This window comes from Rhea pennata, chromosome 1 (genome assembly GCF_028389875.1).
Source record: "Rhea pennata isolate bPtePen1 chromosome 1, bPtePen1.pri, whole genome shotgun sequence".
NCBI lineage: Eukaryota > Metazoa > Chordata > Aves > Rheiformes > Rheidae > Rhea > Rhea pennata.
In genome coordinates this window covers 146,585,764-146,611,453 of record NC_084663.1, presented here as the reverse complement: position 1 = coordinate 146,611,453, position 25,690 = coordinate 146,585,764, and the positions used below count along the sequence as shown (strand labels likewise).

The following is a 25,690-nucleotide window of genomic DNA, read 5'->3' as shown; positions in this document are numbered from 1 at the left end:
CCAAATAGTGGCAAGCAGTGAGTGATCAGGAGAATCTAATAAACCGTGCTGTAGGAAGTGATACTCTGAAGCAGCCAAAGATCAGGATAAGAAAGGTTAGCATAACTTTCATGCTAACATTAACAGAGAACTTGGTACATGTAGGCTTAACACACTACGTACCTCAGGGCCAATAGATTCAGTGCACATATGCTGTAAATTCAATTTGTAAATACACAGTAAACTTGATACATCCAAAAGGCAAGAGACTCGCTAAGCATGTGCTGCAAGGTATGCGCATCCTTATGTTTGGATTTACTGGGTGGAGATAGAGGATCCCTTCCCAAGATCTCAGCCCTCAGATAATACACATTAAAGGTTAACCTGTATCAGTGTACTCTACATTGGAAAATTAAAAGTAAGTAAAAATCTCTTTCGAAAAGTAAACAGGGTGAATTCTGAAAATGTCTTCATTTCAGGTTAATATCCCCCCCCTACAAACACCTTGGGATGAAGATACATTCAACCTAATCATATCTGAAATTGGCTGGACACTAACAAAAGGTCCTTAAAGGATTTGATAGAGAGGATTGACAGAAATTTTGATCATACTAAAGGGTTACAAAGACTACATCATTAGGTCTTGCCAAAGTCTCTAGGATGGTGAATTAAAATAACCCAATTATAAATGGTAACCCTAGTTAACTAAATGGTTACATTTAAGCTTTGCAAGCATTAGACTACTGAGACTACAGCAGGAAACACTCATTCTGCTATTCATATACCAACCCTAGAACACTAAATCCACTTTATTCCCTGCTATTGGCAAAGGAGCCAGGAACTATTGCTGCATGCCCCAAAACCATTTGGGAGGGTCTGGTGGAAAGACAATTGCCAAAGACAGTGAAAGCAGCAGCCAGGAGAGGAGATGCAGAGAAAAGGACCTTAGATTAGACAGCTCCTCCCTTTCAAGGCTAGTGGAGGGAGGTTCAAATAGGCCTGCAGGCAGCGCTATGTGCAGGGATAGGGAGGAAAGAGGAGTAAGACCTACAGTTAGAAAGAAACTTGGAAGTAGTAGTACCAATGCAGAAAGGGCTTAAGGAGAGACAGAACCCAGTAGTTAAATGATATTTAGTGCAAAAGTACAGAGATTTACACAAAAAATGAGAAAGCAGAAGGAGTAAGGATGATGATTGAAATCAACTCTCCAGAAACCTTCCTGTAAGAGAGTGTAATACAGGTGCCACTACATAACTGCTGTTTGCAAGAACAGCTTTGGCTCTTGTGCCAACAAGTGAGGGAAAGTACAGGGCCCAGTCTGGTACCTGCTCTCTTACCTAGTATCTTTATCTAGTAAAGAGGTTCAATAGCAGAAAGCCAAGTTTTCCTGATCTTGATCACCATAAGCACTTGAAAAATCACAATCTTAAAAAAAAAACTTCGAATATTTTAGTCTTTCTTTGCCGCTTCTTGTTTATTAAGCAATCTTCTCTTAGAATAAGCTCCTAAAATGCTGTTTTTCAAAATGTAGGTATTTGAAGAGATAGACCGACAATTCTTCTGTACTGCCTCTCTGCCTTGTGCTCAGCATTCCCTGAAGGACACTTCTGGGTATTCTTCAGAAGTGACCAGAAAATAGATTAAAGCTAGAAAGATTGTTCTGGTTGTCCTCAATCCCTACTCCTATCACATGATGAGAAAGCTGTCTTCCATGTAAATACCTCTCTTTACATAATTTCAGTGATGTTACAGCTATAGTTGTTATCATATGACAAAGGATCAGCAAGTGTGTCTGTAAGAGGCTGTGGCCTACTTAGGCTTCCCCTTCCCCCATCTGAATAGTCACCAGATGAGGTAAACTCTGCTGCTTACTCACTACAAAAATATTTTCAGAAGACAAGATGAAGAATGATTTCAGCTGGCATAAAGACAGCTGATGGGGTATAAGTTTTATTCTGACAGGGAAGCACAAGGATGAGCAAGTAATGCTACAATCGGCATAAAAGTTGTTTCTTCTTCTTCTCTTTGGCTATACTCAAGATCTCAATCAAATTAGTAGTCAGTTTAAAGGCTTTACATTACGCTAAGTCCTTTAGTGTTTTTTTTAAGTTGAAAAGAATACATGTCACATTTCAGTTTAAGACAAGGTTTATGGACCTCATCTTAATTACAGGGGTTGCAACACTGGACTTAACAAGCAGAATCAAAATCTGCAAATAATCATATTGGCTATTTTGCAACATCCATGAAGCTGGAAGTGACGGAGGTAGTGTTCAGCCACAGCACAGGAGCTAAAGGGCTTTTTTCACAATCCTAAGCATGTGTTCCATTTCCACACGCTTAGTAAATGCTGTAAGATGCTCTCATGACAAATATTTTATGTGACACAATCTATATGGATCCATCATCTGCAAGTGAGTGGACTTACTGGACTAATCACTCTTTGTCCAAGAGCCATTTCAAATTAACTACACAGAATGGTGAATATGTATAATAATCTCCTCTTCCCTTATTCTGTTGACTTTATCACTCAATTTTAAAAGCCCTCTAAATGAAGCTATGTGGCAGATATGAAACAGGTTAATAACAGTAATACAACAATGTATTTGGGCTGAATACTTACTGCAGTTGTATGAGTTGGGGAACTTGAACTGGTTGGCCACGAGGGTACAGAATCTGTAGCTGAAGGGTCCCAGATGGATGATGGAACATTATTAAATTCACTCCAGTTTCTCTGAACATCCTGCCCATAAGCAGATCGAGCTAAACCAAGTTTACTAAAAACCTCTAAAAATAAAATAAAATAAGTCTGAGTATTTTACACTTCCTTTTTTTTTTTTTTTTTTTTTTAAGAACAGCATCAATCTAGTATTTTTCAGTGTATTTTGAGTATTTTTTTTCTAAAAGAACTTACATTAGAAAAGGACATACAGTAATACAGATCTTATGTGCCCTATATCAGACAGGGACTACAAAGTTAGAATCAATTATAGCGAGGGAAAAATATTATATATATTGTGCATCATTCAGCATCAACCTCTGGAATTTGTTCTATTCCTAGTACTTTACAACAGGCAAGTAGTCAGGGGCCCTGGCACAAGCACAGCAATACTGAACACCCTGCCTGTTCCTTGTAACACATTAACTGCAACTGGAACAAGTGGCTGTGCTGAAGCAGACTCCCATAAGCAAAACTTGCTCGTTTTCCTGGCAGCACCCTCTTCCCAGGTGCCTCCCAGTAAGGTTCATGGCCCCAGCTGCGCCCTCACCCAGCCAGACCCCCACATCTGCTACAGAGAAGGACGAGCAGCTCAGGTGCTCGCAGCTCGCCTGGGCTCCGCGCACAGAACTGATCCCAGGCATCCGAGGACCCAGTCCCTGAGAGTTGCTGGCGCCAAGTGCTTCAGACAAAGGTGAAGCCACCCCACAACAGTGGGGGTTCACAGTCTGCAGACCTCCAGCATGTCTTCATGCTACTGTTTGCGGACCCCCAGCATTTCTCAGCAGACGTGCAGTCCTTTTTTAGAAAGGCCACAGACGATAGTTTTGCTTACTAATCTTTTGCAGGCACCTTAAAAACATACTGTGCAATCCCAAGCATACATAGACCTGTAGTAAGTATGTAGGGCATCTATAGCCTGTCTGCAGCAAGGTCTTAATCTCCAGTTACTGAAGTTTAATTAAAGTATTTAAATACAAGAACTAATGGCTAGTTTTAATGTGGATCAGTTCATCATGCAGCCATCAAAAACACTGCAGCTTCATGCAAGAGGAAAGTGGCATGAGGGATGGGCCATTGCTTCTTTCAGAGTGGTGGCTTTAGGCGAGTGTGAAGTGTTCAGGAAACCACAGCCTTAGTGGCACACTTTTGAGAGCTACTGTAAAGCTTCCTGAGAAAGTGTTTTGAAATTAAGAAACTTCAAAACACATATTTCCAGCACAACAAGCAATTTAAGTTTCCATTAATTCTCACTGGGCTAAAGCACAGACTACACCAGCAAATTTTTAACATGTGGTCATACATACATGGTCATACTTTTTGGGGAACAAAGATGGGGACAGTGCCTGTGTTTAAACATGGAATGAAAACACAGTATTCCTTTTCCTGTATTTGAATACTGAAAATATTTGGAAACGAGAACTCACCTCCAGTTAGGTTAAAAGAATGTCCAAATGCAGAGAATGAATTGAGAGGTGTGAAATCAGGACTACTAGGATTGCTGATAGGACTCCACAAACCCGAGCTAAATATTATGGAACAGTGGGAAAGAGCAATAAACAACTCATTAACACTGTAGTTCTATGTGTGTGTGTGTGTGTGTGTATATATATCAGACAGATACCTCATAGTTGAAAGAGTAATAGGCAGAAAAATGAAACATTTAAAATATGTAACTACACTTGAGCATTGGGGCGTTAAGTTATTCTCGTTTGATCAAAATAGTTGTCTCTCTCCATTTTTATAATACATACATACATATATATATACACACATATATTTTCCTTTCCTGTGAATTTATCTACTTTGAAGCAAAAAATCACTCTAAAGTTCCTTAACCTGTAGGATGAGCTTCACACACCTCAGAGTAGCTCTTTTGCTCATTTTTTCCAGAAAACTTAGAGCCCAAGATGTAGCGCAGTGTTTTTGACTAGCAGAAAAAATTTAGCATCAAAACTGCTAAGAGGCCATACGACTCCTTACACTGTAGTTTGTGGGCAAGTTTCTTGAAAATACAGATGAGTTAACTGGAATCAGTGATAAACATTTACAAAAACAAACCAAAAATCCACCCACAAAGCTTGCTCAGAAAAGTAATTCCTTTACATATTCAAACACACAAGTCTAGTTTCTATTTCAGAACAGTTACCAGATGCCCACTGAGTTTTACAACTGAACTGACGCAGACACACGCTCCAAAAATATGTCAGAAAACAAAGCGTGCATTGGGGAATGTGACAGTGTGGTTATATTCTGCTTCTACTCATCAGATAGAGAAAGTGCAGCTATCATTCCAATCTCAGTGTTAACTCTGTGCATGAGAGACACTGCTGTAGAGCCAGAAATTCTGCCTACAAGCTACTTCAAGTGACCTTGGTATGCACTCCTCAAAACACTGGAAGAGGCAAGCTAATTGCTTGTTGTTTGGACGCACGGGAACAAGAGATTGCCGAGTTACAGGGCATGAGGGGGGGAAATAAACCTCATCACATTCCAGTACCCTTCCCTTTACTTTCAATGTTCTGAAATGTTTTTGTGAGGTGAGTGATGCTGTGGCTAGGACTTTAAAATCTAGACGTTTTTAGGAACCCCACTGAACTCTTTTAGTGCTTCACAAATGCCATTAATGGCTTACAGTCTCTCTTCTAGGAGCATAGGTATTTGCAAAAGGTACAAAAATTACCTGTCAGAGCCATCGCTGTCAACAACTGTGTGGGAAATGCTGATATTGCTGGAAACATCTGTCTTAGTTGGTGAAACCTTTGCTAAGCCACTGCCACCTGCAACAACATACATAAAATGAATAAAAGTATAAAAGCAAAACATTCAGGGAATATATAGCAGTATTTAGTACTCCCGACTAGTTCCATTACCTGGGCTCTTGTCATAACCAGCAGCTACAGCAGCAAAAGTGGGGTTACCATTCCAGCCTGGAAGAGAAGCTGCCTTTGCCAGCTTGTGTTTGGTACCATTAGGCTGCTTGCTCTTTGTTTCACTACGTTTTAAAAAAAGAAGATAGTAAGATTTTTGGACTTTAGCACTCTGATAAAAAGGTAGTAATTTAAGCTAGCATTCCTGATAAAACTAAATCGGTAATAACAGTTTCACATGGGGTGTAAGCACACATTTCTCCAGTCAACCAAGTTGTAAGAAACCCCAGGAAAACATAAATAGCATGGTAAGACATGCACAGTAATATCAGCAGAAAGCAGTTTCCATAGGAAGAGGAAATGTGTACGAGAAGGGAGATGCACCATACAAAGCACGCAAATATCCTGTGCCTGTGAAATCAGTAGGAGGTGCAGATTTGGACTCACTTGCTGCAGCTGCTGTTCACAATGCTGCTGTAAGTGCCTCCTCGCGGCGCAAAAGCTAGAGATGCAGGAGGAGGAGGAGATGGAGAAGCAGGCGTTGGCGAGGGCTGTCGCTGTTTCAGGAAAGCATCTGCGTTCAGGGTTTGTAGAGAGAGCTTATAGAGGTTGTCTGTAGCTATAAAAGGAAGCACAAAATATCTTCCTATAGTATTTACTTTATAACAAAGGCTACTCAAACTCTGCATCCTTTCTGTTCAAAATGAGGAATGATTACAGAGGCTATTCCCAGTTGCCAGAAGAAGAGGTGGGTCCTCCACTATACTCACCTACTGTTACTCAGATTTCCTACCTGTTTTCAGATTGCATTTCAATGAAAGCGCCAAGATAAACTGATAAGCATGGAAGAACGAATGGCACTTTCAACATTTGAGTGAGCCCTGTGGACAGGGACAACTTAATGTTTACATACAACCAACAGGAAGGTGATTCATTTCCCACACAGGGGACTTACAACGCAACAAGAAAAGCTTATAGTAGTGTACTAACCATTGCACTAAGGTGTTTTCAGTGATGCCTCTCAAGGAGGGATCATTTGACTAGGTTCAACTCTAGCTGCAGCAGACTTAACTAAGCAAAAGCCTATTTGCTGTAGAAAATATATATTGTTTTCAAGCAGTAATTCACATTTTCTCAACCTCCTCAGCTGCTGCTGAATCCTGGTCATTGCTGAAAAACTGCAGAAAAACCTATGCTCTGCTCATACCATTTTCAAACCGCTCAAGTTCTACCAGACACTATCAATAAGGGGCCTCTGACAGAAAATGGGAGCACAACTATGCAGTGAAGAGAGGACCAGATGATCTATCAACCAGTCAGGCCTGCCTATGGGTATTCATGGCAGAAGACTAACTCCGTCATGCTCTAATGATTACTTACAGCTGCCGGTTTTGTGAAGTGGCACCGAGTCCCACTCGGGGGGTGGAGAATCCTTTTCCCCTTCTGAGCTGCTGGTGTTTCCTAGCTCCTGTCCAGAACCACTAGGGAGAAATTTTGCTAATACTGATGGCCTGCTCTCCATTAACTTATTGTTTGGACCTATTAAAACAAAAGACAAAAGTAAGTCCAAGGACAGTAAGCTGAACATGTCTCTTCTCAAACAAGACTTAGAATTAAGCAAAATTAACCAAAGGGGTTGCAAACAAATAGAATGTAACACGCCAGATATTTATCAAAAAATGCCTCACGCTACCTCTTGTTTTCGGAAGGTTTCTGGATTTGGACCCATTCGTCAAAAGGTGCTGTGTAGATATCTTAGATGGAAAGGTTTTGCGCTGCTTGCTTTCCATTGGGGGAGTATAAGACAATTCCAAAGAACTAAATGAAAACAGACATCGATTTATTTTCTTTAGCTCTCTGAAGTGCTGAAAGAATGAGTTTTACATATATATGCCATATGGTCTTACACAAGTCTGGTCTCCTGTGGCTTTCTTATGTCAAGTGGAAGCTCACGTTCAAAGCTATTCATAAGCGTAGTTCTGCTGTCATCTCATTTCTCCTACATGCAGCTCCACCCTTGCATCCTTCCTAACTCGCGGCTCGTACCCTATCCACACTGCTCCACATATTTATTACAGCCTTCCAGGAGTAGCTTTCATCCAAGTGCTCCAGGATTACACAACTTAACTGATATAGAGCCAAGCAAGAGATAGCAACTGCCCTTTTTCCCGGCTCTCCCCACTCTCTTGTTAGATCACATACCCTGGGGTATGCTATTGCCATGAACGTATAGGATCATCGCTTAAGAAATGACATAAAACTAATCAAACCCACCACCAAATTCGTTTGCCTATAAATTGTTATTTTCCCTCCAGCTATTTGATACTCTCAAACAGAGAGCTTTCTAGGGGAAGAATTATTTCATCTATTTCTTGTAGAAGAATTCCAATCGAGCTCTCAGTGGGGCCTTTGAATACCGTGACATGTAACAAACTTAAGATTTACACAATAAAGAAAAGAGGGTAACAGTAAGAAAAAAAAATAATAAGCAGATTTTCTCTGGCAAAGTTTTCAGAAATATTTTGAAGAAAAGCAGTGTCTGCTAACCACTCAAAATAATCATGCCTACTCTAGCATTAATTACAGAAACAGGGAAAACACAAGCTGATATATCCCAGTTCAGTCTTACAAAGTTTACTCTTGTGGCACTCAGATCAGTGCTTTCAGAATGAACTGCACTAAGACAGACAAAGGTTCTTTGTTTTCCCCTTTTCTGTAAACTACAATTAACCATCTGTCAGTAATGGAAAGGGCAGCAGCCTTCTCTAACAACATACCCAAGACACTGATCTTACACTATGATACAAAAAAGGAAACTGCCTGGCTGTCATTTCACCCAGGGCATCTAATAGCACTAGTGTTAACACTGACTTACTGTGGTGCCACTAGAAGCTCCTCTAGAAACATTAACCTTATTTTGTCTGTGTGATGCTTGTTACAAAACAAACAAACAAACAAAAAAAACCCCCAAACAAACAAACAAAAAAAACCCTTAACATTGTTTAACCTGATTTTCTTCTTCAGATCCAGTCCTCATTTTATTAAGGCACTGCATTCCCAGCAAATAATTTCTTATTTACAAGCATGAGATATTCCCTGATACTCAGAAGGCAGAGGAAGCTACCTAAGGCTATCTGCTGCTGTTGCCACTAGCCTGATTGGCAGTCACAACAGTTGAATGCACAGATTTTTATCTGCCTATTTTCCCTTCAAGCATGATGCCTCCTTTACTAATAGGATGTCACTATGCTTACCTGGCCTTCACATCTACAGGGATTTCTTTCTTGATATTTGCTAGCAGTTTTTTACTTTTCTGTTTTACTTGGACTGTTTCATTTTCATTTTTTTCTGGTGTAGCTTTTCCCTTTTGTTTTTCAGGCTCCTATAAAAGACATTTATTTTTGTTAAACTGATATGTTATTTTAATGAAAAGTCTCTCTTGCATCAAAACACACATGATATAAAACTGGACTGAGGAGAGAAAGCTATTCAAAAACCGTTAAGTGTTTTTGCAGCATAGAAAGCATCTTTTTACTACTGGATGAGAATACCTATAAAACATTGTATCTGATTTACTAGATACTTCAGTTTCTGCTTCTCCAGCAAGCAGATTAATGTGCTTCAAACAAATCAGATGTTTACAAATCCACAGCTTCTCAGGCCATGGCCTCTAAGCCTGCTAAAAAAGATGCTAACTCTGCACTCAGACCAATATTGCTTTTACACAGCAACAACAGATGCAACTTTTACAAATGAATCATCTATTGTATGCAGTTCAGGTCATCTAAAATAAGATTATCTACTTTCAACAACTTCAGCATTTAAATTATTTTTTTTCTGAATACGAGAACACTGAAAAGCAAAAGGTGATCAAACTAAACACTAACTTTCAAAATTACTTTGGGCATGTAGGGCAAAAAAAATTTAAATGTAAAAAAAGTAAAATAAACGTCGGGGTACACAATTTGCATAAGCAAAGTAATTAAACTACCTGCTGACAAGTTACCACCAGTGAACTAATCCTTAGTAACCGATTAAATACATGATTTTAGCATACAACTTAATCATCAGGTAAAATTAGCATTCACACCCTGTGTTTTACTCTGCAAATAGAATGGCCTAGGAACACACACACAGACGATTACTACAGCTTGGTACCCTGAACACAGGTAACGTGTTCAGCCACAGTCACTACTCAGGCCCTTTCAGTCCTGAGCCTGCACGATTCAGGCACGATGTTCATACACCTCTTCTACAGAGGAGGAGCCTGAGAAGCGACGGGAAAGATTGTGAAAGAAGGTTTTTAATTAACATTCGTTCTTTGTTAGGGATTAGAGTAAATGAAAGTTGAAAAAAAGGACTCTGCATTCCAAAAAAAAAAGCGCCACGCTGCCTTAATGTGCAATCTGCCCAGCAGAGACACAGGAGCCTCCATTTATGAGCAGGGCTGTACCTCTTTCAGAAGTGGTTCTGTATCTGGGTTGGAGGTTTCGGTTGTGGTTGAAGAACTGTCATCATCTGCCAAGGAATCCTTCAGTTCTTCTTCCTGTTGCTTTCCCTTCCCTCTTCTTTCCTTTTCCTCTCGTTTCTTCTGTGGCTTAGACTTCCGCTGAAGTACTTTCCCTTTCCCTAGGGAGATAAGGACACTTCAGATCTTCAGCAGCAGCACTCTGACAATAGCTAATTCACTTCATTTTGGAGGTTGACCTACATGGCTGAACCTCTGAAGCAAGTCTGAGTTTGTCCTCTGTCCTGAAACAAACTGTTTACACCACACATTTACTTCACACCACATGTGAACAGGAGCAATCAAACCCGAAGAACCCTGATCTCCACAGCTACATTTATGCCCGCCCCGAGCTCTATCTCCATTACCGCTTTATGGATGGGGGACACCTGCCTACAGGTAATTCTTTGCTGCTGTATTCCTGGTGTTTCTTTGGAACATCTTGAAGTTTAAGTCAATCATTTCATCACGTAAGACTAAATTTAAGCTTTAAACAGGATCTTTAGAAGTTGCTGCAAGCTTTATCATCCTCACAAACGAAGAAAGGAACTGCTTAGCATACACGCCAATTAAAAAACTTACAGTAAGCCAAGAGCAGATGAAGACAATCATTAATAGTGATCACTAATCATAATCACTAACAAAAAGCATAAAAATCTCACACCCAAGTACACTTTCTCCTCTCCACATATTTTCTTCTTCCAGATTTTACTATTTTAAGAGGTAAGGCTAAGCTCACTGTAAAATAGTTTGTTCTGACACGTTCAAGTGTTACTGCATTTCAAAGCAGAGAAAACAATACATTAAACACTCTGGAGTGCTTAATCAGTTTTCCTAAAGCAATCTTCATATGAAAAAATAGTGCTTGAACACTACTACTACTTGAATAACTGATTCTGTTTCCCCTCCCTCATGCTTTCTCTAGCATACTGTAAGTTCAAAATGTAGAGGTCTAAGAACCTTCAGTATCAAGCCAGAGATCCTGGCTGACAAAACAGAAGGGTACAAATTAGGTGCTCTCTCTCTCTGTGCATGTGTGCGTATGTGCTGCACAGTGCCTCCATCCTGCTTCCAGGATGGTCTTAATACTTCAGTCAAGTAAAGACTCAGTTAAGCAGTGCTGAGTAAGTGGATTCAGCATCTACTGGGATTTGTGCCAGTTCATGTCAGAATTCAGTCTGGTAATACAACACTTGCTGTCATACTTGATTTGGCAAAATATCCTCAGATAAAATTTGAACCACAGTATAAATTTGTCTTCAGTATTTTGGTAAATACTAGATACCTATCAATTTTCAGACATAATTTATATCAGTGTTTTTCACTGATACAAGGAAGAATAACAAAAATACTGCAGATAAAATGTTCTTTTAATGTGAATGTAAATAAAAGTGTAAATACAAGATCTTTGTGTGAAAACTTTCTAAAGGTCAGCCTCAGGCGTAGTGGTGGTATTCCATATTTGCTTCAGAAGGCCTCATTCTAAGGTTTGTGTCAAATTTAGTCTACATTCAGGACTGCTAAACAGTTTACATTTTATCTTTAGAAAATCTGTTTGAAATGCTTGCATGAAATAAAGACATAATGTAAAACAACTGTGGAACAAAGATGACTAATGTAGCCTCTGCAGCACCGCTACGGCCCAAGTACTAGGAATATGAAACAAAAAACTCTAAGGACTGGAATCCTGAGCAAGATATTATGACATTCAATATTAGTCCAGAAGCTGCTGCTTCTGCAAACGTTCAGATAAACAGCTAAAGCTAGTCAAAGACAACTATCAAAAAAACAGTGTGTGTACATGTAGATCCAGATAGATAACAGAAGTTCCCCTAAAATTTTGTATTTTCTAAAAGGGGGCAAGTCGTAATGGGCAAGTTTTGTCTCATGCACTAAGATTTTGTGAGTTTAGTTATAGTTTACAGATAATGTTATTTTTTCATACGAAGTCTGTCCAAAGAGAAGTCGATGTGAATAAATCTGAGTTATTGATCTGAGATGAAGAGTCAATATAATTATCTCAATTACTAAGTATATTGTATCTTGCAAAATATATTATGCATATTGTATTACATTTACACAATCAGTATATCATCATGTCAAAGATGAAATGATGCAAAGCTTCAGCTACAGGAAAAGAGTGGATTTATCTGAATGCATCTGTAATCAAGAGGAAGCTACAAAACAGAAAAATAGCAAAAAAGGATTTGGTGTAAATGATTAAGAATATTTTATCATCTTTGAGTCTGCTTTTGAAATTGATAGACAAATAAGAGACAAGCACGTATTTCCAAAAAATGCCTTTAAATACGGTTGGAAAAAGTAACAACAATCTAGCAACACTTAGGAGCAACTATCTGTTAAGACAAATTCCTAATACACAAACTGCCAGAAATTGTTCTGGCTACAAACATTTATTTGGATCAAAACGTGCTTTCGAAGCAAGCTCTCAATTGTCCACACCTGCTGTCTTGGAGTGCAAGAACTATTTTCCTTTCAGAATAAACTACAAACAGAAGATGTGCTCCAGGAGCATTCCCAACCGTCTTGGGCATGTGGTCCAGGAGACTGGATCTGTCCACAGTAGGAGCCCTCAAGCGTGCAGAGAGGTGCCAGATTCTCACCACCAGCCATTTTGCTTTACAGAGCTGCACTACTGCACTATATGCTAATGTAGACGTAGCCCATGAAACCTACCTGTGGTCATGTCATCTGCTGGAATACCATTTAGCTTTCATGAAATGGATACTTAATCTTGAGAGTTATGACTTGTTTATTAATTCCCCTAACCATATTCCTTTGTCTAAACTGAAAACAAACAAACAAAAAAAACTAAACCAGAAATAAAAGTAGCATATTTCAGCTGGATTCCAAAACTTCTCTTCACTTAAGAATTTCTCATTTAAAAGTCCAGATGCAACATCACATCCATCCGTAAGTATCTAATAACTTTGTACTCATGATTACTGTTAACAGACTGAAGCTTTGTAATCACTAACATATAAAAGTGCTTTCCTCTTTTGTGGTGCATAGTATGTGATCATACAGATGCTTCAGGGTTTATATCCCTTCTCAGCAATCTTTTCCTAAACTACTTCTCTAATAACTGTTTCTGTACATTACTTTTTTAAGAAAAAGTGAAAAACTTTTAAATAAACATGTTATGATTAAATCTGAAACATTTACAACCATGTAATTTTGGGACACAACTAAAACAGCTAATACAAAAAAGCATCATAAGTTCTACTCTATCAAAGTATTTTTAGGAGGAAAGTAACTGACATTTAACGTTTGAAATTCAATAAATTGTTTTAAGCATTAGACAATTGAAAAGATGCATAAGTAATTCAAACTCCGCTCTAACCACATACAAAAATGAATGCAATTTATAAACACAGGCACCACACATTAATTTGCTGGCCACCTGACATCAAGGATTTCTATCACAACTGCAAGTCTGGGCATGAAGAATTCCATTCCTAAACCATACAACAGTGATTTATAATAGTTCTCTCTGTCTCAGCTTCCGTAAAATACTAGGGCAACTTCCTTTTCTTTCCCTCTGTTCCCCAGCCCCAATCCAAATGGCGGGCATAGGAGGGAAAGATGCTAATCCAAAGGCCAAGGAGCTGCAGTTAAAAACACCTCTCTCCTTTTAGATAACTGACCTCTGTCAGGTCAGGTATCTAAATGTTCGCATTTGTCTTCCTCAAAATGTTTCAAAAAATTTGCAAAAGAATCAGAACCTAGCACTGCATGGAGAACTTTAGTGCCATAAAATAGATAAAGGAAGCGTTCAAGACATACAGACACATGCAGGAGGCCAGGGAACAGCTGAGAAGCTAAAATCTTCCACACTACGAAACTATGACCTTTAGAGTTGATCAAATCTTGTTCCGTGGCTTACAAAATGAATCATCCTGTTAAAAAAGGAGAATTGTATTACCTTTGTTTTTTGCTAGTGGAGATGGGGGATGCTCTGTAAACACATCTGGGGAGGGGGATTCTGGGTGGTCAAAGTCTTTGTCCATAGTTTCTATGAGCCCAGTGAGATCTGAATCCTCTGAGCTGTGCCTCCTGCTGCTGGCGCATTCAGCCTGAGGTGGGCTGAGAAGTGGTAGCTGCGGCAAAGCACTTTCAGTCTGTTGCTCTTGCTGCTGGGGCCCAGGCGGCTGGGGCTGCTGCTGGGGCTGCTCTGCCGAAGCTGGTGCCTGCTGTGAGCTCAGCTGCTGGTTCTGCCTTGTACCCTTGGCTCTTTTGCCTGCAGCATGAGTCTGAGCTGTGGCACCCGTCTGAGTTGTGGCACCTGAATCCAAGATAAAGGGGCCCGCTCTGTTCGCTGACTGTGTGGAAGCTGCTTGTGCTGAAGTCCTATTAGGTATGTTTGAACTGTTTTTAGATTTGATGTTTTCAACGTCGGGTGCATTTCTATTGCTGTGAAGGTGTGCTGTTGCATTGCATTGCTTGTGATTCCCTGCACTGGATCGTGAAGAGGAACTGCCTGCTCCGTAGATCCCTCTGGATGAACTGTGATGAGAATCTGACCCAAGCGCATTCAAGCTGGAAGAACAAAAAGTATTAAGTAAACTCTACAATGTCTCTACTCTTCCTCATGAAAAAAATATTGCTAGGTCCAAAACAACCTTCAGCTATGCAGTTCTTGGCATATAATCAAAAATGCCTAAAACTTGTTTGACAAGTCAGTAGCATTTACCATTTCCCATTCACTTACTCACTGCACATATGAACAAAAACACAATAGAAGGACAGTCAATATATATGCAGAAGGAAATACTGAAGACAAAAGGCTTTTTCAGTTTACAACTACAAAGCTAGGAACATTTGGCCTGAAATTTTTATGTAGCATACATCTTTCACTTTCAAGAACATTAACAGGAAATTTTACTGTTTGTTTTTACAAAAAAGATGAATATTTCTCACAATCACAGCATCTATCTATCTTTTTATGCTTTGCTATCTTTTTCTCTCAAGAGGATCTTTATTTATTCAGCTATTTTAAAGAGTAGTATTATTGTTTAACTGGCCTAATAATAATGACAATAATAACACTAAATTCACCCACCAAAAACATATACTTACTTTCCGTCAGATGAAATTCCAACTATTCGCCTGAGATCAAATGGCCTTCCCATATCAAAGGGAGGGTTTGACGCCTCAAAGGATAGACGTCTCCTAAATGGCTCCCAAATTCCTTGAGCTTCTAGATAGGCTGTTCCAATTACCAAGAGAAAGAGGACACTATGGAGGAGAAGAGAGGCAATTAAGTATTTCTCAGTTTTGAGGAATTTTCAGGTTAAGGAAGTTAATCAGACATACAAGACAAAATGTTTGTATACCGTACTATGTGCTGGAAACCTAAAAAGGAGAATTGCATCCAAACCACAACTTTATGATTGATAGAAATATAAAAACATAATCTAGCATGATACAAACATCAACGACAACGAGAGTAAAAATTAGAAACCCAAGTTAGGCATGCAGCTCCCCAAAATACTAATCTAAAGGAAAAAAGAAAGATATTTGAAATATTAAAATGGCATCTAGGTGGTCAGCAGCTCTCTCAGATTGCCAGTACAATTCCATTTTAAAGGAAGAGACCCTCCATAGGGGAACGTGCTGTTGTTCAGAGAACAAGTTTAAGAGTATTACTTCAAGGAGTTTTACAACTAACTTCATCTGATGAAACACAGTTTGGGAGTTTGCCTGTTGTATAATCCACTGCAGTAAACTGTATTTTTGAATGAAGCGAGAAAACCACTGTGGAGACACTCATCATGGTGCTAGGGACTTTATATTCCAATAGGAGTAAGTTTTTTTTTCTTTTTTTTCTTTCTTTTTTTTTGGGGGGGGGGGGGGGAAGGGGTGGATGAAAATTGTCTTACTTATTAACCCAGACAGTTTGAGAAAGGAACTTCAAACTTACAACTCCTATTTATGCTCTCCTCCCACTTCTGACTGCCATTTTTTGTAAGCTAAACGTATGAAAAACAACATCAATTTACACAAAAGGGTGAGACACCCCCCACTTAATTGTAGCTGTTTAATAGAATTTGGTATAGGCATCACCTCTGAGTTATCAACTATCACCAGAAATATAAATATGGCCTTCAGAGACCATCTCTGCTGGTTACAGATACTTCAGTGTTTCCTCCCCTGCCCCAGTGACTAAAAGGATTCTAGACACATAATCAGATGGCAAAATGTAGGCAAGATAAATCTTGCCCAAGAGGTTAGCAAGCAACAGAAGCTAAAGAAGCAGAGGAATCATTTTACACAAGCTCACACAACCCCTTATTCAAGAGGGCAGTGTTTGCCTCGACTCCCACACCATCAGAAATAATATTCTTTTGGGATGTAAAGAATAAGGCATAATCTCTCTCACTTGGTGATGATAATCAGTGATGCTATTTGAAAGTTTCGCAAGACTGATACCAACAGGAGTATCACAACTCCATCAGCCATGCCATACAGCCTTTAGGAGATGCAGGGCTTGGGGCTTTGGAGGGTCTGGTGGGCACTTTCCACTTCAACCCCACGCTGCTCCCCTCAGTGCTTTGACACTGGCCTCTGGGTCGGCAGAGGCTGGACAAGGGAGTTGCAGCAAAAAGTCACGTTGAAGGCTTCGCTTCCTCTGCTGGATATGAGCTCTGCTCCCTTTAGATAGGCCAGCTTTGTTGGTTTGATAACTTGAGTACCAACTTGGAAATAAAAAACAAAACAAACTCTTGTTTCAAGGTCTTTTTAACGGCATTTTGTTATTTTGTTTTTGATTTGGGGGAGGTAGGAGCCGTAGTGGTTTGGGCTTGGCTTTTTTTTTTTTTTTTTTTTTAAATGACGATAACTAGTCTGGAGTTGTATATACTGCAAAACAAATCGGTGTTTACATTTTCTTATTGCTGTTCTAAGAAACCTTACAGTGGGGATAACGTGGTCTAGACACCAGAGAATTTCATGGTTCTCTTTCCCCTCACAGTTATAACCTGGAGCATGTGTCTGGTTGGAAAGTTCTTCATAAAAAGGATTGACTCTTGCACTGTGTTTGCACATGACCTATCTAGCTGGTTTTCAATATTTGAGGCCGCAAGTATGGTAACTATCCAAAACAATAGTGATTTAGGGAAGACAACAATAAATAACACCTTATCCCCCCCCAAAAAAAAAGATAGACAAACTCTCCAAATCGTTTATTCCTCAACATTGCACTCTGTAGAAGTGTGTTAATGGCAGCTAGGAAATCCCTACACATTATGACATCCTAAAAGCTAGAGACCCCAGTCCTGATGCTTGGGACATTCTGAAAAGGTCACGTTAGAATTTTCCCTCTAATTTGCTGCTAACCAGGGTGTTTTGTACTTGCAGGAAAAAGACAGAGTCAATAAAAGGATCAGTATTCTGTACTGTTTTGTAAAGTTTAATTCACAAATAAAGTACGTATAAAATTCTCCAGAACTACACTTGTGAGCTGAACACATTATTCACTCTGTCAATGAACTAAACAGAAATTAAGCTCACAAATTTCTAGCAACTATACAGAAGAATAAAAAAACCCTGTGAAATAAACAGCGCATTACTCAGGAAAGCATTGAAGAGTCAGAAAAGAAAAAGCAGCATGTTGCTTCTCTATCCATTTCTTCTATCAATCCCAAGAAACGTATTTCATTTACGTATTATACCATACTCTCCCACACTGGGAGAGTCAATATCTTAATTAAAAAAAAAAAAAAAAAAAAGTACAGGAATATTACACCTTTGATTTGTCACAAAGCTACCAATAATTCTTCAGATTCACACCACCTAGGAAAACCACTTTTTCATCACAGACATCTACAGCAGCATACCATTTCACAGGCTAAAATACAAGTTTAATGCCAATGATGTTATTGATTATGTTTCTACAGCAGGGTTTTCTCTAGATAAGGGCATTTGGGGAACGTGTCTCACATCCAGGAGATTAAGGGGTAGGCATCGTTTATAACCTCTGATTTCAAGAAATAAAAATAGGCAGAGGTTAGAATAGGCAAATGCAGTGAAATTTTCATCTCAAATCTCACTTACAGCTAATATCTCTCTTTGCTGAAAGAAAAAGTGCACTAATATGGTACTGTATAACCCCTGAGCGCTCATGTCAGGAACAATGTCCTCCAGGTTCTCAGAAATCCCATTATTAGTATCACCAGTTGTCTGTCACATACATATGACAGCACAGTTAAATTCATCCATAGTATCTGTTAAGCTCATTAAATTCACTGTCTCATATCTTCCCTACAGCACAACCCTACAAAAGGGATGCTTCAGCCTCTAATGTAGCTACAGAATTCTAACACCCAATTTAATGCAAGTTTGGCTTAGTTAATTATCAAAAAAAAAAAAAAAAAAAAAAAAAAAAAAAATCCCCCCAAAATTCAACGTACTCAAAATACAAAACTAAACCAAAACACCCTTCCCCCAAAACAAACAAAAAAACGAAGCCCCACATTACTTGGGTTAACAGGAGTGTATATATAAATATATTTTACTTAAGGAAATGGGCCCAAGCAATAAGTATATTATTTTGTTTCATTTTGAGTGAAAAAGTTAGTACTTCTCACCTTTAAGCCCTTGCACTAAATCCACAGTACTTTTATTAATCTGTTCTCCTTTTCCACCTCACTATTTTATGCTATTTATAACACACTTTGTCACTTTTATACCTTCTCTGTAATCTGTATGCAAGCAGCTGTATTCCATATACATACACTGATAAGAGCAAACATAGATACACTACCTCATTATTCCTGAGATGATTATGTACAGTGCGAGTTCCCAATTGGGCCTGGGCAACGCTTCTGCACATGTTGCTAACATATGATATGGAAGAGAGGCATTCAAGACAAATACGAATTCAGAGCCTCCTGCAGTGATGAATTTTAATTCACGGATGACTCTGGAAGCAGTGAAATCTGGTGTAAACCTGAAAACAAAATGAAGCACATTAGAACACTTCATATGAAGAACAGGAAAGTTCAAGATAACATACATTATTCAGAGTCATTCCCTAAAAAATGCTAATTATTATTTGAATGAGATGTCAGTCATAGCCTTTATAACAAATAGCCTTAGTAGTATGACTAATGATCATCCACATCCACACAAACAATACTACAGTCAGTCATGAAACCTTTAAGTTCTTTTTAAGAAAAAAAAAAAAAACAAACAGTATTTACATGAGCAGAGGAAAAAATTTATATTTTAAATTTACCTAGTTTACCATTAAGTAAAAATACTTAAGCTCATCTTCCAAATAGTTTAAGATGCAAGTGACTATGCTTATAAGCACCTCCCTGATCTACCTATAGAGAGGTATAGGTATAACTCAAAGCTGTAACTAAGCAACAGAGCTGATAACAATGTGAGCTGTAAAGTTTTTAAACATTCACCTTAAAACAAAACTAAGTTCAATCAAAACTGGATGCCTATTCAAAAAATGTCACCACTATGTTCTTGTCTCATCACAATTAGGACTGCAGTTTCTGTTGCAGAAACACTAGTGAAGTTTCATGGCCTGCAATATCTTGTAATATCCTCTTATATAACAGCATCATCTTCTGAACTTTTTAGATAGCATATTCTAAATATCCAAGCCTTAAATCCAAGCAATGCTAAAGGGTTTTTTTTTGTGCACATCTTTTACATTATAAATTTGCAGAATTAATCATAATCACGGAAACAGAACAAATTTCCAAGATTAAAATGCTATACATTATGATAATAATCCTTAGACCAAGGACTCTTTTCCATATACTGCCATGCACCAAAAACATACGTAAATCTGGTTCTCAAATGCGTTCATACCCCAAATGAAGAAAATGCATAAAAAGCTGTATAGTAGCACTATTCCAACTCAGTAATTTATATTTACTGGATAGTGACAAAAATACTACTATAGTCAGTCATGAAATCTTTTAAGTTCTTTTTAAGAAAAAAACCAAACAGTATTTACAAGAGCAGAGGAAAAATTTCGTATTTTAAGTTGTATAAGAAAAGAATCTTCATATCTTATATGAAACACCCCAGAACTTAACCAACACAGATTTCCTTCAAAATAGAACAAGTAATACAATATTCCTGAGGTAAGACTCCATTCAGATGACTGTAAGGGAAAAAAAAAAAAAAAAAAAAAAAGGAAACTTACAGTATGACAATGTCTTTAGAAGCATTGGCACTTAGTGCAAACTCTTGACAGTTAACTACTTTAAATCCATATCCTTCACATGTGTATCCACTGATTTCCATAGATTTCACATTAATCTGCAGCTGCCCTGTATTTTCCACTTTAAATGATCTTCTCAGTGTGAAATTTGGTTCTTTTAATTTCATTTCTAGAAACAAACAGAACAAAGTAATTAGCATTATGTTAAACTGATATCCTTCACTATGGTTGTAAATTAAAGCAGAACAGACAGCTCTGTCAATGCTGCATCAGGAGGGAGGACTAGGCAGGCCTGTGAATGTCTCTGGATAATCTGCAGGAACAGATCTCTGCAGCCAGGTTCTCATCACCATCAAGGGGGAGCACTTGTACAATTCCAGAGCACTAACTCACTGCCGGGAGGGCACCAAACACCATCTAAACCTCTGATAGATGACTTTTTGCAAGCCTTTTTGTGAGGCAATAGTGTAAGTTGTAAAACAACATGAGCTACTGCATAGTACAGTCGTACTCTATGAACAAAGTCCTAGCACTAGTAAATTTAAAACACTTATTTCTGAGATAATTTTGTTCTCTTGAGAACAGAGTAAATAGAGAACCGATATATTACATAACATATAGATATACTGATATCATCTTAGAGGTTGTGCCTTAAAAATGACACCCAGTGCTGAAGCTACACATATCTTACTAGCAAAAAGTACCTAAGCTACAATGTGTAAGAGATAGTGACTGAGCTTCTCTTGAATTTTTCCTACTCATCCCCCAAAGCAGAAAAATCTCAGACAATTAACATGACACCTTATAAATATGTCTAAAAATCCACAAGTAATGGAGTAGATATTAATACCAGTTAAGACTAAAGACTAAACCTCCTTTACCAGTTCTCCTTTGGAAATACAGTTATTCTATTGCCCTCCTCTCAGAAGCTGGGGCACAAAACAAAACACACACAAACAAATCTCATGACATTCCTAATCCCCCTGAACACAGAATAGAATTTGTCTGGAATTGATTTTTTTTTATAAAAGAACTCACCCACTCTACCCTTTACCCTGTTAGCCATGTACATGCAGATTCTGAAGGAGTCAGGAAAAATGCATAGAAAGTTGCAGTCATGATCCAATTTTACTTATATTTAAGAATTAGAGGTTATCCCAGTAGAATTTCCATCTCCTCGGCCTTGAATTTTAGTGAGGGAAGGACATTTGTTTTACTTTTAGATTTCTTAATTATCTTCTTAAAATGAAAAAGGTCAAATACTTCTTTTTTTGCCTTAATTAAGAAGTAACTTTAATATTTTTAAAGGAATTAAATTTACAGGGCACTAGAAGAGGGAAGAATTGTTTCCACACATACATTTTAAGTTGTACATGCAAAACATCACTGCATTTCTGTTCAGTACAGTAGTTCAAGAAGTACTCACTTTCTGAACAGTCTTTTAATAATGCTTCTGTGATTTTAAAGCGTAAAGAACTTCCTGGACCAGGAGGTTTGCCTGCAACCCTTAAGCTCTCAGTCGTTCCTTGTCCTTGTACCATTATGGCATCTATTACAGTCAAATTATTTCTAGGTACACAGAAAATGGGGAAAAACATTCATAAAAGATTACGTAATCTGCTGCTGCTGAAAATATCTCTACAGACTATGAAGTTACCCCAATCCTAGAGGCAGAGATACAAGCAATACCACAGATAATTCCCCACAGTATGGAAGAAAATCGTGCACAGCTCCATATACAGTGTGTACAAGAAAAAAGCCCAAGAAATAACAACAAAGCATACAAAGAAAAAGTACTATTCTAGTTTGTATGTTATCATCGTATTAAAAGCACCACACTTCATTCAAACAGTAAATGCAGTTATTCAAACAGAGCTCCTCTTTGCAAGTAAGATGCAAATTGTAGCTGGATCTTGCAAATGGCACCTGTAACTAAGTTCCTACTTTCAAGACATTATGCTTTTAAGAATTTAAGTATAATAATGGGTTATATCTTTATACCAGGAAGTATATACTGAATACAATTTGACTACTGTAAAACATATAGTTACATTTTAACAAAATCCGTTTATCCAGTCATCTATGATTGTACACTTACTCTTGTACACGTGGTAATCTCCTATTGACAGCTGATCCCAAATATGACCCTACGTACAAGCAATAAGCATCAAAAGCTCAAATTCAATTCAGAAATAGCTATCATACCTGATAACAATTAATGATGAAACAGTTTTATTAAGAACTGGAGTGAATTTTACTTTGACAGATTTTCTCTCTCCAGGTTTTAATATTAGGCTTAAAACTGAATGCCGAGCCAGGCCCTTTGTAAGTCCCACAGCGCTCTGCAGTGGCTGGACCTTAAGACAGTAGGGAAAACAAATAAATAGCACTTTTAAAATAGGAAATTTTTACAAGTATTTAATGAACCAATATTACTTTAGCTAAAAAACTAATTTTGTCATAAAAAAGTGTACTACCCAATGAAGTGATTACACAAAAGCTTTTTAGTTAGAAGTTAACTAGAGACCATTTTCTTCTCCCTTAAAATACATGCATAAGCTTATGCTGGTCTACTACGAAATGAAATTTCCCCTCCAGTAGTTCATACAACCTGAAGGGCCTGAAAGGCAACTGGATTTGGATCAGACAAGGAAAGCATGTTAGAGCTTTAACTTTGCTACTTGCGCCAAAATAACATGTTGTTTTTTTGTGACAAATACTAAATTATTTCTCTACAAAATATTGGTTTCTACTTCAGAAATTATCTTCATGACACTTCTATCTTAAAAATACTCTATCTTTAACCAGAGAAGAATTGACTGCACAAGAAATTCTATTTATTACTAATCCAGCTGTGCTTATTAATAACCAAAAGACCACAGCAACTCAGTAAATGTATTTACATGTGGATTCATAAAGCTCTCACGCTGTAAGAGTTCAGAAATTTTTTTTATGTATATATTTCTAACACTATATTAACATTAAGCCATTATGTATCATTATCTATCCTCTATGTTCCACTATGAAAACATTTTCAGAATACTGCCTTTGCAAAGTAAAGGAAGAAAAGAGGGAAAAAGGCAAATCTGAAATAGAAGAACTATCAAAAGCAGGGTATTTTGCTAAATGTGTCTCGGTGCAAGCACTGAATTGCTAATCAATAACTGTAAATGGAGGGGGAAATACATGTATATTAGATTAGAAAAGAAAGTGTTCCGGATGTTGCAAGACCTGTTAAAAAAAAAAGTATATACTTAAGGTTTTCCACAAAATTTCAAGTAACTTTAAAATGAAGAACAAAGCAATGGAAAACCTAATAGTTAGCTAGTTCTAGAAACAGCAATCACTGTGCTAAAGAAAATGAGTCAATACAGTTCTTGTGTAGTTTATACAATCCTGTTACACAGTAAACATACAGTGAAAGTGATATTATAATAGTTACATTTGACTAAACTCTACTTTTACTATTTCCTTGAAAACATCTAATATACATATCACATTTTTCACACACAGTAATAATAAACTTGAAGGAACACTTTAACAATCCCCCCAACATTTTTTAAACGCGTATCCCCATGCCCAATATCTAAAGAATGTATTGAAATACTTACACAGTTTCTGAAGACCTGGAACTCTAGAGTCTTCAGATTGAAATTTGTTGGTTTACTCAAATTAAACCTGAAACAAAAATATCTTTTTTTCCCTCTCCAAATTAGAGGAGTTCATAATATATTTGTATATATTACAGACTAGAACAATACACAGATGAAAGTGTCATGTGATTTTTCTTATTTCCTCCCTCATATGTCGAGCTAAGGAAAAAACGTGAACATCTCATTAGCTCAGCAGCTTTCCCTAACAGATGGCCAGCAACGAAAGAATACAGAGGTACCTTCGGTGACAAGCAGCCTAAATTCTGTTCCCATGGGGCCAATGATCCAAATTCTAGAAGCAGCCAATACTGTAACTGCCAACACAGCTGCGAAGGATTGCATTTATGTTTTGTAAAATGTATTTTGCAGTAGAGTGAGGAAACACTGAGTACTTTAAAATAATACTTACCGTTCCGATAGCTTATCGACAAAGGTGGATGGGTTAGAATACAGAGCTATAGGAAGGAATTGAACATACACAGGAATGTCAGCTGGATTTTCTAGAAAAATTTCTTCCTCCTAATCAGAAACACAATTTTTGTAAGGTTTACATTTGGATTAATTCTTATTACAAATAGTTATGAAAAATACAGTCCCTATAAAAAGATGTTATTAACACAATAACTTACTGATGAACTGTTTGTATTGGTAAGTGGGAAGCTTAAATGGCGTGGTGAACTGAGTATGGAAGGCCAAGCCATTTCTGCTGTGACTTTCAACCGGACATCCTTCTGAAGATCTGTGTCTACTTCAAATACAGCATTCGGTCTGGAAAAGTATTAAAAAAAAAAAAATCTTACGTTATGAAAATAAAGTGGCCAAAATTTGGAAAAAAAGCAAGTCTGGAGAAAGAAAAAATTTTAAAGGCACCCTGAAAACGGTATTAATTTGAAAAATAGCACAGTCCATTATGTTTATACGCAAGAAAAACATTTCAACTCTATTTGTATGCACTGCTATTAAAAAACATAACAAAAAAACTCCCCAAAACATGCTAGAGCAGATCAATCCAAATACTTCAAAGATATTTGCTATTTAAGTGCTGTTGTCAACACCTATCCATTCTAAACTCTACTAGGGCCTATTTAAGGAAGAAGATGAGCAGAAAATATGGTAGGACTTAACGTATACTATCATAAATTTTGCAGCATCTGCATTTCTCTTAAATCACTACCCTCTGGATAGAGGCATGAAATCGTATCTTTCGTTAGAAAGTACCTAGCTCTTATTGTTGCAAATTTGAAAATCTGATCGACTCAGATCAGTAAATGAAAATAATCCAAGATGTATTGTAAAATATCAAGAGATATTATGTAACAATAATTGACTGACCATTTTTTTGCAAAGGTATAACAAGTAAAAAGAAAAAAAGCCCTACTACAAACTGTTTTCAAAACACCCTCCCAAATACTCTCCAAAATATACTGTGACTGTATATGTGTAACGAACAGTAAATGTGATGCTCTCTAGTTGTGATGGATACATGAAGTATATGCCTAAATTTTAACAAACCCAAAACAAATCTGTGAGTTAGTCACACTTGGTGTGAGCAAGTGTTTCCATTATTGAAACAAGATTTTTATTTTTTAAGCTTTTTCTCTACAGAGTTTTCAGAGCATGCTGAGTTAACTTCTTTTCAGCCCTCACTCAAAGAACACTGCAATATGAAAAATCTGTATTTTATACTGACTATATATAATACAGAATTATATTGTGATTTAGTTGCTGAGGAAGTAGCTAAGGTAAAATAAC

The 25,690-nt window shown here is 37.7% G+C and overlaps 1 protein-coding gene across 2 annotated transcripts in view; it reads right to left on the bottom strand.

The window, feature by feature from the left end:
* The window catches only part of TMEM131 (transmembrane protein 131), a 100,509-nt gene that overhangs the window by 1,859 nt on the left and 72,960 nt on the right, over positions 1-25,690 (bottom strand). Inside the window, exons 23-41 of one of the 2 annotated variants that reach the window (XM_062601576.1) lie at positions 24,568-24,706; positions 24,348-24,457; positions 23,897-23,963; positions 22,491-22,642; positions 21,712-21,854; positions 20,268-20,454; positions 18,861-19,046; positions 15,176-15,334; positions 14,022-14,635; positions 10,022-10,197; positions 8,823-8,950; positions 7,262-7,386; positions 6,949-7,107; positions 6,016-6,187; positions 5,572-5,693; positions 5,382-5,478; positions 4,126-4,223; positions 2,603-2,766; positions 163-192 (exon numbers count right to left, since the gene is read on the bottom strand). In XM_062601576.1, the coding sequence (XP_062457560.1) occupies positions 163-192; positions 2,603-2,766; positions 4,126-4,223; positions 5,382-5,478; positions 5,572-5,693; positions 6,016-6,187; positions 6,949-7,107; positions 7,262-7,386; positions 8,823-8,950; positions 10,022-10,197; positions 14,022-14,635; positions 15,176-15,334; positions 18,861-19,046; positions 20,268-20,454; positions 21,712-21,854; positions 22,491-22,642; positions 23,897-23,963; positions 24,348-24,457; positions 24,568-24,706 (3,028 nt within the window). The remainder of the gene's footprint in view (positions 1-162; positions 193-2,602; positions 2,767-4,125; positions 4,224-5,381; positions 5,479-5,571; positions 5,694-6,015; positions 6,188-6,948; positions 7,108-7,261; positions 7,387-8,822; positions 8,951-10,021; positions 10,198-14,021; positions 14,636-15,175; positions 15,335-18,860; positions 19,047-20,267; positions 20,455-21,711; positions 21,855-22,490; positions 22,643-23,896; positions 23,964-24,347; positions 24,458-24,567; positions 24,707-25,690) is intronic. The other variant, XM_062601577.1, reaches the window with a different exon arrangement.